Source organism: Hippopotamus amphibius, chromosome 10 (assembly GCF_030028045.1).
Source record: "Hippopotamus amphibius kiboko isolate mHipAmp2 chromosome 10, mHipAmp2.hap2, whole genome shotgun sequence".
Lineage (NCBI taxonomy): Eukaryota > Metazoa > Chordata > Mammalia > Artiodactyla > Hippopotamidae > Hippopotamus > Hippopotamus amphibius.
This window is the reverse complement of record NC_080195.1, coordinates 35,275,714-35,292,425: the sequence shown is the minus strand read 5'-3', so window position 1 is coordinate 35,292,425 and position 16,712 is coordinate 35,275,714. Positions and strand designations below refer to the sequence as shown.

Sequence of the window (16,712 nt, the reverse complement as noted above, 5' to 3'; positions counted from 1 at the left end):
TTTGTTGCCTCATACACAACATCTGTGAATAACTTAGAAATATAGGAACTTAAAGAGTATCTGAGGACTTGTATCTGTCTGTTCATTAATACTTTAAGTAATTTGGAAATACCTGTCAGTGGTCGTATACTGTGTTGTAGTATGCTGCATTATTAGCACTGCTTATTCCAGGGTAGCCAGACCTATCCTCAATTTTGTGGCTGTAAAATTTTGCTATTAAAATTTCTAATACTTAGGTAAAAGTGATTTTAAATCATTTTATTTGGTATAGAGCATTTTTATTATTTACTTTTAGGGAAATAATGGAAAATGGATGGGTAGGTGGATAGTGAACTCAATCAACTGAGATGCAGGGCCTAACAAAAAAGCCACACACGCACACACCACCTACTGTATGGCTTGAATCTAAGCATGTGTATAGATAAATATAGCTTGTACAGGACGAAAGTTTCTGTAGGTAGAAGGACAAATGACTGGGGAAATATGTAATAATTTATATATTATAATAACCAAAACACGTCTTCTCACAGCATATCTGGCAGTTTGGGTCTCCTAATTTTGCTAAAAGCCGAAGAACCTAAAACCAGAGGGAACGCACCCATGGAGTACTGTTCTGAATTAGAGGATGTCAGGGCCACTGGACATCTGGAAGGTCTTCCCTCCCCGCCAACCCCTTTCCAAAATGTCTTCAGGTCTAACATGATAAAAATCAATTATTACAATATATTTTTTTCCCTCCACAGTGTGACCTTAGCAATCTATTACCACATAAAGAACAGGTGAGCTCTTTTAAAACCTATCTTGTTATTCCAGCTAATTAATTTACAAGGTATCATGTTTAGTGTTAGGTGATAACTATAGACATTATTGGAGTAAGCTTTTATTAGAATGCTTTTATTATAATATTGAAATGAGTCTTTTATTTTTATCTCAAGACTTAATTCTTAAGTTACTGGGTCTCTCAGAGTATTTGTTCATGTGGGTTATATTGATATTTACTATATTAGAAATTGAAATTGAGAATTAAAACCTTAAATCCATTGTATGTGAAAACAGCGTTTTCCTTAGCACTATGGAAATTTTGAGCTAGATAATGCTTTGTTGGGGGGGTGGGGGGTCGTCCTGTGCATTGTAGGGTATTTAGCAGCACACCTGGCCTCTGCTCACTAGATGCCAGGAGCGCCTTCTTCTTTCCTCCACATGACGACAACCAGAACTCTGCAGCCATGGGCAGAAGTCCCCTGGGGGATGAAATCACTCCTGCTTGGGAACCCCAGTGTTTAACATAGGTCATTTTTTAAACTGTTTTCCACAACAAAAAAGTTGAGAGAAGAGTATCTCATTGTTCATCGAAGACAGCTGATTCTTATATCTGCTCTGTCTTCAGTCATCTGTTTTGAAGAAACAATATGAAGACGATCCAGCCTCATGCAGATATATAGTTGGAAAAAGGTGTATTTTTAAAGCCTTCAGATAATTTGGTATATTCTTTGATACTGTACTAAAAGTCCACATGTGCTAGTTTCTTAAATTATTTAAAATGGAATTCTAAATCATATCCATGAACTTGTAGTAAATACTGTGTTAATTAATACCCATTGAACTGTCATGCATACTGAAGTGGATCTTTTTACCTGTACCTGATTTTACATTACTATACGTCGGTCATTTGGAAAGTATTGGTTCACATTTCTTTAGACAGTGTCAAAAACTCACTTTTGTTAGTATCACCACCAGTCTTACCAGAAAAGTCTTTAAATATTGAGAAGTTGTTAAGCTCACAGTAGATCAAGCTCACAATAGGACTTACAAGTTTTCCAAAAATCCTGATATTTTTAGCTTGATGGCTTGAATTTTATCATTAGCAACAGATACGTTACAGTTATTTTCCTTGAAGTAACAGGCTCACTTTGTTCATTTTTGGAAGAATGACTGTCACTTGTACATTCAAATAAAGGTGGTGTTCTATGAAAAAAATGGTTCAAATCAAGATGGTGTTCTATGAGAAAAGTGACTTAGCACTAAGTCAGAAATTCTCATCCTTAACCCAACCGTATTTCAGTATGTACAAGTGCTTAATGCATACTTTCCACTTACTCAGAATATTAAAAAGAAGGATCAAGGGTTAAGAACAGTATTAATTGTTATGATTTTATCAGGGATGTTCTTAAGTAAAGCAGATTTGTTTTTAACTGCAAGTAGCTGTGAATAATTGAATGACTTCTAATTGAGTTTGGTACCACTGCTCAGAAGCCAGCAGTTTTACCCACTTTTGCTCTTATGCAGTCACAGCAAATGTCAAACAATGTAAAGGCAGGTAATGTCTTAGTATTCTTATACAAACAGTTTTGACATCTTGGGCCTCCTGAAGAGGGGATAGGGGAGGATCCCAGAGCCCTGCAGACCACATTTGGAGAACTGCTGTGTAAATTATGAGCACCATGTATTAGTGTGGTGAAATTTTAAATAAAAAGCCTGGTCTCTTTTAAAATAAAAAGACAATTACATTTTTAACTCAAACTGTTTAAGAGAGACAAGAAGAAATACACGGTAAGAATATAATATAAAGAAATAAAGAGAAAGAAACAGGGGAAAAAACTGAATCTCTCATTCACATTCATTGAAGTGAAAAGACTTCATTGCCCACCACCACTGCTTTATAAAACGTTCTTGTATTGATATATTTCCGTGTGAGGTTAGAGGAATGGAAATATATTGGTTTGCTAGCATTGCCTGTTAGGGAGGGTTAGTGCTTGTGAAGGCAACTCTGGCTGGTTGTTGTAGAAAAGATTTCAGAGTTTGATGTGCTGAATAAAAATAGGTCAGGAAACCTTTCTAAGGGCAGAATCCAGGACAAGAATTTGTAAAAAACTGTTTGCTTTGTCAAAGGTTAAGCTTCCTCTGCTCCTCTCTCTACTCCTAGCAGATGTTACTAAGATAGTAACTCCTGAATTAACTTTCTACATGCATATTCTTATTTTATAGAGATGCAAATAGATCCCTGGATATTTTTGATGAGAGATCACATTCACTCACAGTAAGTGTCAGTTTTACTGAAGTATTTTTCTCTTATAGTTGTTTATTTCATGCTGATTTGCTTTGAAATTAGTTACTAGAAGAAAATTACTCCCTCCAGCTCAAGGTCTAAATCATCTTCCTCTGAAGTCTTCTTCCCCACCCCATGTTGTGTCTAGTCATTTTACCAAAGGCATGTTGTATAAGGGGTGTGATGGATAAGAACTGAGTTGTGCTTTGTATGATTAGTGAGCAGGTAAGTACACATACCCAAGTAACAGAAGGTGTATCTTTTTGAAGGATGATTTTGCATAACATCAAAGAATGTAAATATTTGTAAATAAACCTAACAAATGTGGTAAGACCTCTAAGAAGAAAATTAGAAAAACCTAACAAATGTGGTAAGACCTCTAAGAAGAAAATTAGAAAACTGCTTAAATTTTAAACCAATTAAAATGACAAAGTTTTAAGATTCACGTCTTCAGGTGCTCTGTGGCCACATGTGGCTGGTGACTACTGTATAGGACAGAGCATTCTTAGAGCCTTATGGTGACAGGACCCTGGAAGTGTTTTTTTCAAAGTTGATGGCAGAAAAGTATGATGACACATGGTGATCAGCAAGACTTTTGAACCTAAAAAGAGTTGACATTTGGTTAGAATTCTGTGGGGAGAAAGGTGGAAATATGTACATTTTCTGAGGTTGCATCTGTGTTTTTCTTTAGTGGGTGGTGGTGAGTATTAAATCACTGTAGTGTTTTAGGATCCCATTGTTTATATTTAAAAGACTCCAAGACATGTCACCCAACCAAAATTACTTTAAGGGGCACGTGGGCCCAAATGTGAAGACTGCTGCCTTGAGGGTACTTTTAAGTAGTTTTCTTCAGTGGATGCTTATATTGCCTTCTTTCTTCTTTTAGCAAGAAAAGCTTCCAGAGGAATACTTTAAGCGTGATCCTGAACATAAATTCATTTACAGATTTGTTTGCGTTCTGTTTAGTGCTGCACAACTACCTGCTGAGTGTGCCATAGTAACTTTGGTAAGCTACGTTTTCTTTCATAAAGCACCTGTAGAAATTTCTGTCTTGTACACAAGGTGTGGTCCTGTTTTTAAAATGAAAGTAGGTTCCTGAAAGGATCGTCAGAACTTTACTAAGAGAAACCTATGAAAAGAAAGTAAAATATACACATTTGAGCTTAATAGTCATTATGATTTAAAATGTTGCCATTGCTCTTCTTATCAGAAAACAGTTGCTATTCAAGGCAGCAGGAGAGAGTTCTGGTTTCTCCTTGCACACCTCAGGCCACACATGCACATACAGTGTACACACGTACACACAGACAAGGTGTGCAGTGGTGGTAGGATGGGGGCGATGACTCATCTGGTCCACAGGCAGAAACGGACTCCATGTAGTTCTAAGCTGAGTCCCAGGCTGTATTACCCAGACAGTTCTGATGTATAACTGACTGAGAACTGCTGCCCTCAGTTCTCTGTTCTTGGATGATGGTGTTAACCATCCCCGCTGTCCTCTTGTGCCTGCATGTGGAGTTGCCCAGGATTAGGGTGCCAGCAGTACTTGGAAAGGCTTTACTCTAGTTAGCCTGCTAAACTGCAGTTGCGTGAGGACCTTTGTGTCATCCATACTGTATTCCTACGGTAAGAGCTGATCATTTGAATAATAAATCATATTCAAGTGAGAGGTAGTTGGGATCGTTTTACTTACTCCTCCCTATAGCACACCTGTACGGGAAAGTCAGCTGGTCCGGAGGGAAGGAATAGTTAGGCCGCTGCCTGCTTCTGTCCAGGCAGAATCTAGCAGAGGAGGCTTGTCCTTTTGAAAAGAGACCCCTCCGTGGACACTGGATCAGACACAGGCCTTTCCTTGGAGCTCCAGGCCACTTGGAGTGATTAGCACATGCTTGAGAGAGGCAGCAGTGGCGCTTGTGTGTGGAGAGCCAGGAAATGCAGGGAAGAGAGCATCTGGGGCTGGAAGAGGGGCATTTCTTTGTAGACATGTTGAGTGTGACGTACCTGTGAGACGGCAGAGTGGCGATGTCTAGTAATCAGTCGAGTGTATGGGACAGGATCATGAATCTGAGCTAGAGGGAGGGCATTACGTATAGCTGTTCAAATGCAGAGAAAGAATGTAAAATAGAAAGTGGGTAGAAGATGTGTAGGGACTGTTAGCACTTAAGGGCGAGTCCCCAGAGGAGTGGCTAGAGTGGTAGGAAACCCAGGAGGGAATCCTAAGAGGTGCCAGGAGAGGTTCAGGAAGGAGAGTGTGGTCCAAGTGCTGGTTGCTGCCAAGGAGCTGCTCATGCCATAAATCCCCCCTAATACCTACTCTGTCCCTATTCTAAGTGCTGGGGATGGAGGAGAGAACAGGTTGAATAAAATTCTTGCCTTTATGGAGCAAGTGTGGAAGACATAAGTTTCTGTGTTTGTTTTTACTTTTTACATTTTATTTATTTTTTTGGCTGCGTTGGGTCTTTGTTGCTGTGCGTGGGCTTTCTCTCATTGCGGCGAGCCGCGGGGCTCCTCTTTGTTGTGGTGCGCAGGCTTCTCATTGCAGTGGCTTCTCTTGTTGCAGGAGCAGGGGCTCTAGGTGCACGGGCTTCAGTGGTTGCAGCATGTGGGCTCAGTAGTTGTGGCTTGTGGGCTCTAGAGCTCAGGCTTAGTAGTTGTGGCTCACGGGCTTAGTTGCCCTGCAGCATGTGGGATCCTCCCAGACCAGGGATCAAACCCATGTCTCCTGCATTGGCAGGTGGATTCTTGACCACTACGTCACCAGGGAAGTCCTGCTCAGGTTTTTTGAGTTTGGTTGTTGTTGTTGTTTTAATTTTTATTGGAGTATAGTTGATTTACAATGTAGTGTTCGTTTCAGGTATACAGCAAAGTATAAGTATCTTTTGTAATGAGTATTTTTAAAAAGGAATATTTCAAGTAGTTGTAAAAATCAGGAAGAGAAAGCAAGGTAAAGGAATAAAGTGATTAGAGGGGCTTACTGGAACGATCAGGAAGAGCCTCTTTAAAGAGGTAACATTTGAACCTGGGGCCTGGCCGAACCGAGGAAGAGCAGGAGCGCCGGCGTTACAGGCAGAGGGGACAAGTGCAAGGCTCTGAGACAGGAATATGTCCTGTGTGTTCAAGGAAGAGCAAGGTGGCCGTTGTGATCAGAGTGGGGAATGAGGGAAAGAGCATAGGTGATGAGGTCGCAGGACAATGCCATACCGCACAGGGCCTTGTAACTTAGAGGCCGTGCCAAGAAGTTATCTGTTTGATGGGAAAACTCTGGCAGATCTTGAGCAGGCACATGAAGTACACTTAATTTAAGAGGCTCTCCTGCCTGCTTTGGGGAGAAGAGACTGTAGTCTGTTGCGAGTCAGAGTGGAGGCAGAGAAGTCCGGAGGCAGTGGCAGTAACACGAGTCAGAAGTGACAGATGTTGGGTTGGCCAAAAAGTTGATTTGGGTTTTTCCATAACATCTTAGGGAAAAACCCAAAGAACTTCTTGGCCAACCCAGGAGAAGAGAAAAGTGGTCTGGTTACCAGGGAAGGTAGAGACAACAAGAATCTCCAACAGATTGGAGCAAGAGAACTCAAATGGAGGTTTTTGGTCCCAGCAACTAGGCGTGTGGCAGTGTCTTTCAGTTGTGAGGGAAGGCCTGGGCTGGGGAGCGTTGGGATGAAGAGTCCTGTGAAGACACCAGTGACCGTGGCAAGAGTAGTTTCAGTAGAGCCACGGCGGCAGGGGATGGACGACAGTGGGCTAAGGAGAGGAGGCGATGAGGAGCCAGTGTCAGGGCGTTTCCTGAGGACAGATGGTAGGGGTCGTGGGCCATAGGCTGGGAACAGGTAAGTGTTCACAGTGGAGGAAATCTCTGACAGAGAGGGAGAAAGTGTTCAAAAAGAGGTTAATCGTGGTAACAGTATTCTGCAGAAGTGAGATGGGATCCACTTCATTCATAGAAGAGTTGGCTTTAGTGAAAAGAAAGAAACTCACTCCCACTGAGACAGGAGGGCAAGTGGTATAAATGAGTGTGGGCACATACCAGGTTTGCCAGTACAGGTGAGAGGAGATTGAGAGATTGCCAATATCCTTTTAAGTGCCTCTAATTAGTCCCGTAGAGAATTGAACCTTGTTAGGGAGATTCATTCTTAGGGCACTGGAGAGTGCTGAGTTCTCTGGGGAATGGGAGCAGAAATTCACTCAGAACATACACATAGAATCTCAATATCCATGTTTGAAAACACAGTTGAGTTTGGAGAGCACTGGCAAGTCTGAGCTGTCAATCTGATAACCTTCAGTTAGTTAAACATACGCTTTAAAATTGGATTTTTCCTTTTTGTCAGATGGCATATGCACTCTTCTGCAGAGGTAACCACAAATCACAGCTTACCTCTTTCATCTTTACTCAACTGTTAACTTTGTCCATTTCTTTGTAGAATAGACATTTGATACATGGAAAAGAAATCGTGACATTCACTCGCAAACTGCCTGGCAGGTTTAGACGGGCCTCAGGGATACAAACACGGGCAGCTCTTTCCGCCTTAAAACCAACGAATTGAATAAGCTGCAGATTATGTAAGACAGAAGTGAATTATTAAATGATAATGGAGATGTGAAAAATAGGGGATATGAAAAAGACTATCCTCTGTATGCATGTGCGTTCCTTAGAAAGGTATTGAATATGGGACTGCTCGACAGTTAGAAAGCCCCTCTGTACTGCCTGTCCTGCTGTGCCACACAGCAGCCACTGGGAGGCTCTCTTGACCACCAGTTTTTATCTTCAAGTTCATGCCATAAAAGGACTAGTTACTCTGAAGAGGCGATAAAGATGTGCTCAGTCTTACCAGAGTTTTACATACTCAAGCGTTATGTAAAATTGCCATGTAACCACCACCAGGTATGGTAGGTACATTGCACGTGCAGGCACTCAGGCATTTACTGAGCAGTTGAAATCCATGCTGGGCTGTATGTGCTGCCCTTTACAGGTGGGAAGGTAATAACACAAGGCCTGTCTTTCGAATGCCCTTTGTCCTTTCATTCCTGTGACCAGAATTGGGTTGGAAATTCACATGGGCAGAGTAGAAATATCAGAGCAACAGAAATACCTGACTTACAACTGTGACTTGGCTTCTGGCCTTGGCTGGCCAAGCAAAGTCTGTAGAACCTCAGAATAAAAGGCACGTCAGAAACAGATGAAATCTGTCATTCCTAACAGTTCTTATCACAGCACTTCAACTGAACTAAAATCAACGATCAGTGCTCTACTTTTTGCAGGTTTACTTAGAAAGGCTTTTAACTTACGCTGAGATCGATCTTTGCCCCACTAACTGGAGAAGAATTGTTTTGGGAGCCATTCTTCTTGCCTCCAAGGTTGGGGACCATCAGCCTCTATGGAATGTGGACTACTGCCTGATCCTCAAGGACATTATAGTTGAGGACATGTGAGTTTGTAAGGTTCTGGTGAACTTTCTGTTTTCCAATACCTCATTTGTTCCCATACAGTTTACATTTTAAGAAATATTACATTTTAAGAAAGGTTATATTGTGCAAAGAGCTGAAATAGGCATAAAACTACAGACTTCTTCCTTTCTGGCTGTAGTATAACAATTCGTATTTCCCATCATTAATTGGTAGGTCTTGATGTGTTATTGCTGTAATATTCTGCTTGATAAATTGACATGATTTTTCCGGTGGTTTTTGCCAGACATTTTACAAGCTCACTACAGAATAACACGGTATAGTAAATAACTTCACGGCTTTCTTAAAGTTGTCTACCAGGTTCAGACCATTTTTAAGGGGCACACGTCTGGCCTCTGAAGTAAACGGCCACCGGTAAGGTCTCAGGGCCCTAGACTACTGCGAGGTTATAACTTCAGCCTGAGTCACACATTGTATATTTGCTTTTGCTGGTCTTTTTCCTCCTTTTTATCTGAGGTTTTGTTGTTATAGAAACCGTGATGTACAGATAGCCACATATAAAGGTTTCAGATCCCTGTGTTCCTATCTCCTCCCCTATTTAGGAGTATTCCCCATGTTTAGAAATAGGTCTGCTGAGTTAGGAAACTCTGATCTCTCAGACTGGGAAGCATCACCCGGGCCTCACCCAGGGCACTCAGCAACCCCAGCAGCACTTTGTGGGACCTTGAGTTAACTAGGCAGGTGCTCCTCACTGATGGCATGCTGACATGGGCATGAAACACCAGGCTTCCAATCTGGCTGCAGTGAAGGGCCCCAAGGGTGGATGCAGGATGAGCCAGAGAGGTATTTCTAGCAGACTCTTGAAGTGCTCACTTGACAGTGAAAATGTCTTTGTGGGTGGCATTTAGGAAAGTGTGAAAGGACACGTCTGCATTATATTGAACAGAAGAGGCCGATCAAGATCATGGCAGGCAGTGGCCAGAGTTTGCTTTTGTTCCTTTGCACCTTACTCTAGATAATTCAGAATTGCTGAAGTGCATATTTAAAACTGAAGCGAGGAAACTTGTGACGAAGTGAAGGGACCAGTGCTTGTTGGGATGGTAGCTGTCAAAGTGGCTTTTGGTGAAAATGTCCACTCTGGTGATAATGGAAACTAAGTAGTCATGGGGATATTGTTGGTAGCCATCGTAGTAAACAGTGTGATGGCGGATAATGGCTTTGAAATGAATAGAGGTAATTTTGGAAGTTGCAAAAACTAAAGTGACTTTGACCATCAGTATCATCAGTCTTTAAACTGGTCCCTTGAAGGAAGGAAAATTTGTGATCGTAAACACCAACCCTGGCATGATGGCAGCGGAAATTTTCTGAGAGCCTGCCACTAAGCTGACCGGCGCTCAGGTTCCAGTTATAACATCAGAGAACATGCAGGGCAATGTGTGGGTGTTCATAGATGTGAGCCCAGCAGCCTTGGTGGCAGTGTCTAGCTGCAGGAAGAAACATTTGAAGCAGCGCTTTTCTGTGTAGAATGGAGAATCACCCAGAGTTATGTGTATAATAGGCTGCTTTTGTTGATGATCTTTGGAAATTGGAAAGCATTACCACAAAGTGTTGAATACACATTTGTTTCATCCCTCTGCTGTTGACTACTATTTGTAATGGTCTCACTTTGAGTCTAAATTGAAAAATTGGTGTCTAACAGCTTTTCTTTAAAACTTTCTAACATTTATGTCTTATTAAAATATATTTCCCTTCAAAAGACTACGTTAAAGTGAGCAGCTGCTGTTCAGAAAAATTTGCTGTGCCTCTAAATGGTCTGCTCTTCAGCCATCTAGCCATTTAAAAAACAACAAAAAACACAGAAGGTGCATATTCTGTAGGCATAATGCTTTTCTTCAGTGATTAAGGCTCTATTAATAGACATGTTAAGCCTATGAAGTACTGTATTTCCAGACAATTAAAATGTATTCGTGGAGAAAATATAGAAGGGATAGTGAAGTGCATTTATTCCTGTAGAAAATGAAGTCCTGATTAGCTGATTATCAAAACATTATCTGATTTACATTTCTATAGACTTATGGCCATGAGAACAGGAGATTAATTTTGGAAGTAAGTTCAGTTAGGTTTAAAGTTCAGCAAATGAGAAGCCTCATTTCTGCTCACATTCTGCTCTCCATACAGGAGAACATCAAGCATTTACTGACTTATCCAATAGATAAAATATTAACAGTTTAAAACCCAGAGACCAAATATATTGTAAAATAAGCCACACTCATGTTTGTATTTACCATTCTTATATAATTAACTCTCTAATTTTAGTGATTGCTGTGAAAATGGTAAGATTTACTCTAGTTTTATGTTTATTTACTTAAACATTTGGCAAGCAAATGGCTATATATGGTTATGTAGCAAAGGCTTGCTGCCAGCACTCTACTTTCCCACTTCACTGAATTTGCTCTCCGCGTGCATGTGCGCGTTCTGTCCAGGCAGGGGGCTGCGGGGCTGAGCATCCAGGTCTGCTCTGTCAGAGGTCATATCATAAAGTGGGTTTAGTCCAGCCAAGACAGCTATCTTTAAGCTTACTGCCTTCTAAAGCTTAGAAAGTACATCCTGTCCTGTCATAGTGACAGCTTCTCACCCTAGGAAGGTTAAGGTGAACAGAAACTTGCATTAGGCCCTTTGACACAGCCCCATGCACTGGAGCAGGGGGAAGGGATTCCCTTTCTCATGGAATGTAGCTTATTTATTGATTTATTTGCGATGAATCCTTGTTGCTTCAAGAGTTTCCCCCCCTCAGAGATAATAGCAGTGGCTCTCGATGGATCCATTTGTTGCCGTGGTGACGTGCCCATTCCTTTTGTTGGCGCGTATCTACTTCAGTAAGCCCCTTCCTGTTAGCGGCCCGGTGAAAATGTCTGCAAGTTCTTCAGAGCTAATAAACAGCATACCTCCTTCCTTTCATCTGATCACTGTAGCGGGGCCTTGTGAGTGAGCGTGGAGCATGAATCGTACAGCTGCACTAATGGAACTCCGAAGAATAAGCCCCCGAGTCAGCAGCACGAGAGCATAAGAGGGCCGTAACCTCTTCCCCCTTGTCCCAAACTCAAAGTGCTGGGATGCAGAAAGGACCACAGATAGCTGTGCCTTGTTTGAACGTTAGTGTATTAATCCAGCTGGGTAGCCATTATTTGTTTCAAAACAGTATTTAGAGCCATCCTCATAGCTCAGAATGATATTTTTGAAAATAGCCCAGTTGACTAAAATTGTCCTGTGTTGGTTTTGTCTTCTCCTCCCCCAGGACTGAGCTGGAAAGGCACTTTCTGGAGCTGCTTCAGTTTAATATTAATGTTCCTGCCAGTGTTTATGTCAAATACTACTTTGACCTCCGCTCCTTAGCAGATGACAACAACCTGAGCTTTCTGTTCGCTCCTCTCAGCAAAGAGCGGGCGCAGAACCTAGAGGTGAGGAGCGCTCACTGGGGTTTTCTGTCAGCCACCAGAGCCAGCGTCTGTGGCCAAATTGTCTTGAGCAGTGATTTGGAAAATGGAAAGCTGTTAAATTAACAGTTTGAAGAGCTTATTAACCCTGGCATCATATTTCCTATGGTTTATACAGGGATCTCACATTATTAAAAAAAAAAAAGTAGATATTCTCTCTTCTTTAACCATACTTCAGAATATTTTCAATTAGATTTAATCTGTTCTTAGTGGTTTTCCATCTGAACCTCTACACTTACATATAACCATACGTGAATAATTTCTTACAGTTTTATCCCTCATCATAGGTATATACATAATCTACTTAGCACTCTTAACTGTCTTTTACTCAGCTTGCAGTTTGTGTGTGTGTGTGTGTGTGTATCACAGTTCAGTCCCATGAGTTTATTAGACAAAGCATCAGTGGCTAACCCGAGAGACCTATACTTGGAAGGTATAATGTGGGTTCAGATATGGATGTAGAAAGTACTTAAGTTTTTAATGGAAATGGTAATGTACATGGGACAAAGTAATTTATGGTTTATGATTTTTGGTGGGCATACAGCAAAATTCACAGCTGAAATGAACACATTTAAAATTGACACTCTCTGTGGTACCTCGGTGGTACTTTAGAGTAAGATGTTTTTCTACCGTAATTTACATGCAAGTGAAATAGCACCTTTCAGTGCTTCAATCATGAGACCTCTCCTGCCTTCAGCACACACCTACCTCATTAAAATTTCTCAGAGTATGTAATTACTGATGAAGATTGAATAGAAGTTGAATAACTGAGTAAACACTGATTCAGCCCAAGTGTATGTTCATTATGTTTAAGGATCAAGTGTGTAGATAACAGATGATACTGCTATTAGGAGCCTATCTTTGGGAACCCAATTTTTCAATAACTCTTCAGTTCCCCTTTACCCCAGCAATCTAATCATAGCCCTTAAAGGATATAACCTTAGGGAATTGGCCGTTAAGTGTAGATATCAGCTCTCCGAAGTAGCAGTAACTATGAACTATCTAAAAGAATGTCGATGTGTGGCTTATCAATGATGCCTTTTTTTTTTAAAGGTTGGAACTTTTTTTTCCCCTAATCGTACCTGTGTTCTGTGTGACTTTCCTAGGCCATTTCCAGATTGTGTGACGACAAATACAAAGACTTGTGCAGAAGTGCTGTAAGAAGGTCCTTCAGTGCTGATCATTTCATCGGTATTCAGCACTCCAGTGCCATCCTCTCTTAAGGAAGAAGTGAGGGTTTGTAACATCAGAAACCCCTCGCAACGAGGACTGGAGAAATATCACCTCTCCTGTTCAGAAACCAGCAAAGTTAGTATTTTCACCTAAAAGAAAGACATTGAATTCAAGAGACTCACGGACAGCGAGGATTATATATGCTCATAGGAAAGAACGGGACCTTGTCAATGCAACACACTCTTCTGTCCTTTTTAATGTAAACAGAGTTACAAAAACCACTCCAAAGCTAAAAGCTCCCAACCCACACACAGTTGTTTGCTTACTCTGTAGGCCAATAGCTCTGAACAATGTGAGGTTTTTTAATTAGCAGTTTAAATTTTTAGACTTTAAAGACACTAACTATATAACATTTACCTTTTCCCTGCTTTTCTTGCCCCACTCCCCCATGTTGCTGCATATTCCTTTAGAATCAATGCAGTATTACCATTAAAACATGGGCCTCCTAACAACTCATAAAGCCACTTAGGAACAGACTGTTGTAGCATTGTTCAGTTTGAAGGCTTCTTCCTCCCTACTACATCATTGAAGCTGCTTGTCATTATTGGCAATCGATTTAAACCAAAAAGCTGCTGAATAACACTTGTCATTCAAATTCTTTGCAAGCACTACTTCTTAGCATTATTAGCGTGTTTGGGATCAAAAGCAGAGAAAGTATGTTATCATCTGCTTCTGTTGAGTCCGTGCTGCATTTCTTTTTGACTCTAATGGTGCTTCTCATTTTCTGATGATTTTCCTCTTTGTTAAATACTTGTGTGAAAGGCTATTTTCCTAATTCCAGCCAACATGGCGGTCCAGTAATTAGCAAGCAGGTAATAAAGTAGAAGGTGTCCCAAAAGTCTTAGTGCAATTTTAAGCTTTAATATAAGTGTGCTTGACACTGCAGGACACTGTTGCAGAAGTATAAATGCTACAGACTGGCAGAACATCATTTGAAAGTCTACTTGGATGTCTTCTGAACTCATTTAGTTTTGTAAATTTTAAACATTAAGCTTTTAATTTTAATTTTTTGTTTCAGCCCCTCTTGAAGATAGCAAACAATGGGCCGAAACAAAAAATTAAAATTAAGAGCTTAGTATCTCTCTTTTAGGAGATTGGTAATGATGTCACCTAAACTTGAAATATTAAAAAACAAAAAAGAAAGAAAGAAAGAAAGATTAGTGTTCTCAACTATGTGAAATCTTTTTCCGCCTATCTTCTCAAATACAGTCCTAGGAATTTTGCCTGTAAACAAAGCATTTCTGGGCCAGAAATACCTTCTCTCTTTATAGCAAGGCTTCACATTATATTGAGTGCTGCAGGTTCCATCGTTTTTAAAGGACAGAGACCTAAATGATAAATAATGGTATATAAAATATTACAATCTACCACCTCAAAAAATATTGCTTATGCAGTTTGGAGCTTGGAAACTCAAGTATTGATTGCAGTTTTATTTTGAAAAGAATGCTACAACTTATGTGGTTTTTCTTCCTCATGTTTATATTAAAAGAAAAGCTAATAAGCTCTATTTTAATTAAAATATATTGGCTACTGTGTTTGTAACACTTCTCACTATTCACATAACATTACGACTCTGCCTAACTCAGATGTTTTCAGTCAGCTCTGATAGTTGGCTTTAAAGCACTTTCAGACTAACCATTCATAAGTTGTTTTGACCCTTGCCTTTAGTTCAGGTGTAGTCATTTATTTCTTTGGCTTATGCTGTTTTCAATCTGAAGATAATTTAGAACACCGAAAATCACTGGCTACAGTGCTCAGGGGCAGAGTGCACTAGATGGCATTTGCAATTGTTTTTGTGCCAAGAGGGAAAAGCAGGTAGAAGGAAAAGTAGGCAGAATACAGAGAAAAAGGAATTACAGGAATACTGTAGAATCAGAACATGAGTTATTTGAGGATTTCAAGCAATGGAACAAAAGAAAATGGAAGAACAGGAAGTACTAGAATTGTGGTTGCTGTAAAGAGGGTGACTTTTAAATAAGCCACATAATATTACTTTTAAATGCTATCTCCACTTACCTTTCCATTAGAAATATACCAACTCTCTTTAAGGTTCTTTAAGGCTCTAGCCCCTGCGCTTGAGCAATATTCCATTAGTCCTGATAGTACTGCTGTGTTTTCATCCACCTGAATTCACTACCTACGGTCAGATCTTTAACTTTGTTCTTGATAAGTTTTTTTTTTCTTTAAGCTCTTTATTGGAATATAATTGCTTTACACTCTTGTACCAGCTTTTGAGGTACACCAAAGTGAATAAGCTGTATTTATACATATATCCCCTCCCTCCTGCAACTCCCTCCTGCTCTCCCTGTCCTGGCCCTCTAAGGCATCACCCATCATCGAGTTGATCTCCCTTTGTTATACAGCAACTTCCCACTATTTACCTCTTTTCCAGTTGGTAGTGCATATATGTCTCTGCTACTCTCTCACTTCGTCCCAGCTTCCCTTTCGCCCCCCACCCCCCCAACCCCGTGTCCTCCAGTCCATTCTCTGCGTCTGCATCCTTATCCTTGCCCTGTGGGTCAGTTGTTGATTGGGAGAAATGGTCTGATTTAGTACAGAAGGGAAAAAAAATCTATCACAAGTCACTGATAGTTCGCATCATGTAATACGCCAGTTACTAAGCAGAAATGCTGACATATCTTGAGTGGTGGAAGGTGAAAAAAAAATGGGTAGGAACATTGGACACAAGTGTAGCTTCAAGAATAAGTTGCTAGAATAAGGAGAATCACTAAGAAATTGCTCTTCTCTTTCAGCTTTAATTCTGAGGCAATACAGCCATTTTGATAAATGGGAAATTGAGTCAACTTAAGGTAGAAATTTAAACATCGCTGAAAGTAGGTTCTCTGAAAATTATGATGGGGCATGGAAACTAGTTACTAGTTGGGTGGCAACTATGGCAGTTTTTTCATGATTTTATACCTAGGAAGGGTTTGTTCCCTAAAGTAGTAAGACTATAATAAAAGAATATCTGACTACCTCAACTCAGATTTTGTTCTGTTTTGTTTTTTTCTGTTGGAATATTGACATCAGTGCAACTTTAACTCTGGTACACTGTGAACTGAACTTTATTCTTTACAAGGAAAAGACAAAGGTTTGAAATGTATGTTTGAACCAAATGAAATTGCCGTTTTTGTACGTTAAATTCACATGGTTCACCCTAAGACAGCTGCTTACTAGGGCCCGGTGTTTATGGCTAAGGAATGTTTTCCCTCCTGTATCAGATTCCATCATGGCACAGTTCTTTCACATTTACTCCTCGTGTACCCTGTATGCTCATCATTGAAATCCAACAGCTCTAATTCCTAGTTTTAGAACAGTTCAAGTTTCATTTCTCAGTTTCGTTTTCCCATTCTATAAAATGTACCATTCCTTGATTTGGGGGAAAACATGCTGAAGCCAGTATTTACTGGAAAACAATTCACTCTGTATTCAGGTTATGTGGTGTTTTTGGAAGTGTTTCCCTACAGCATGTAGGTTAGCTAAAATCTTTCATCACCCAGGCCTCCTCTCTAAGCACATGTAAAATGACTACACTGTTCCCTCAC

General features: G+C 40.4%; 1 protein-coding gene across 4 annotated transcripts in view; it reads left to right on the top strand.

Moving 5' to 3' along the window:
• Positions 1-13,450, top strand: part of LOC130830284 (cyclin-Y-like protein 1) — a 72,407-nt gene extending 58,957 nt beyond the window's left edge. For 3 of the 4 annotated variants that reach the window (XM_057697434.1, XM_057697433.1, XM_057697432.1), the window contains 6 exons: positions 744-779; positions 2,986-3,037; positions 3,933-4,052; positions 8,297-8,463; positions 11,736-11,898; positions 13,041-13,450. In XM_057697434.1, coding sequence (XP_057553417.1) covers positions 744-779; positions 2,986-3,037; positions 3,933-4,052; positions 8,297-8,463; positions 11,736-11,898; positions 13,041-13,157 — 655 coding nt within the window. In that variant the 3' untranslated portion in view covers positions 13,158-13,450. The remainder of the gene's footprint in view (positions 1-743; positions 780-2,985; positions 3,038-3,932; positions 4,053-8,296; positions 8,464-11,735; positions 11,899-13,040) is intronic. The other variant, XM_057697435.1, reaches the window with a different exon arrangement.
• The last annotated feature ends 3,262 nt before the right edge of the window (positions 13,451-16,712 follow it).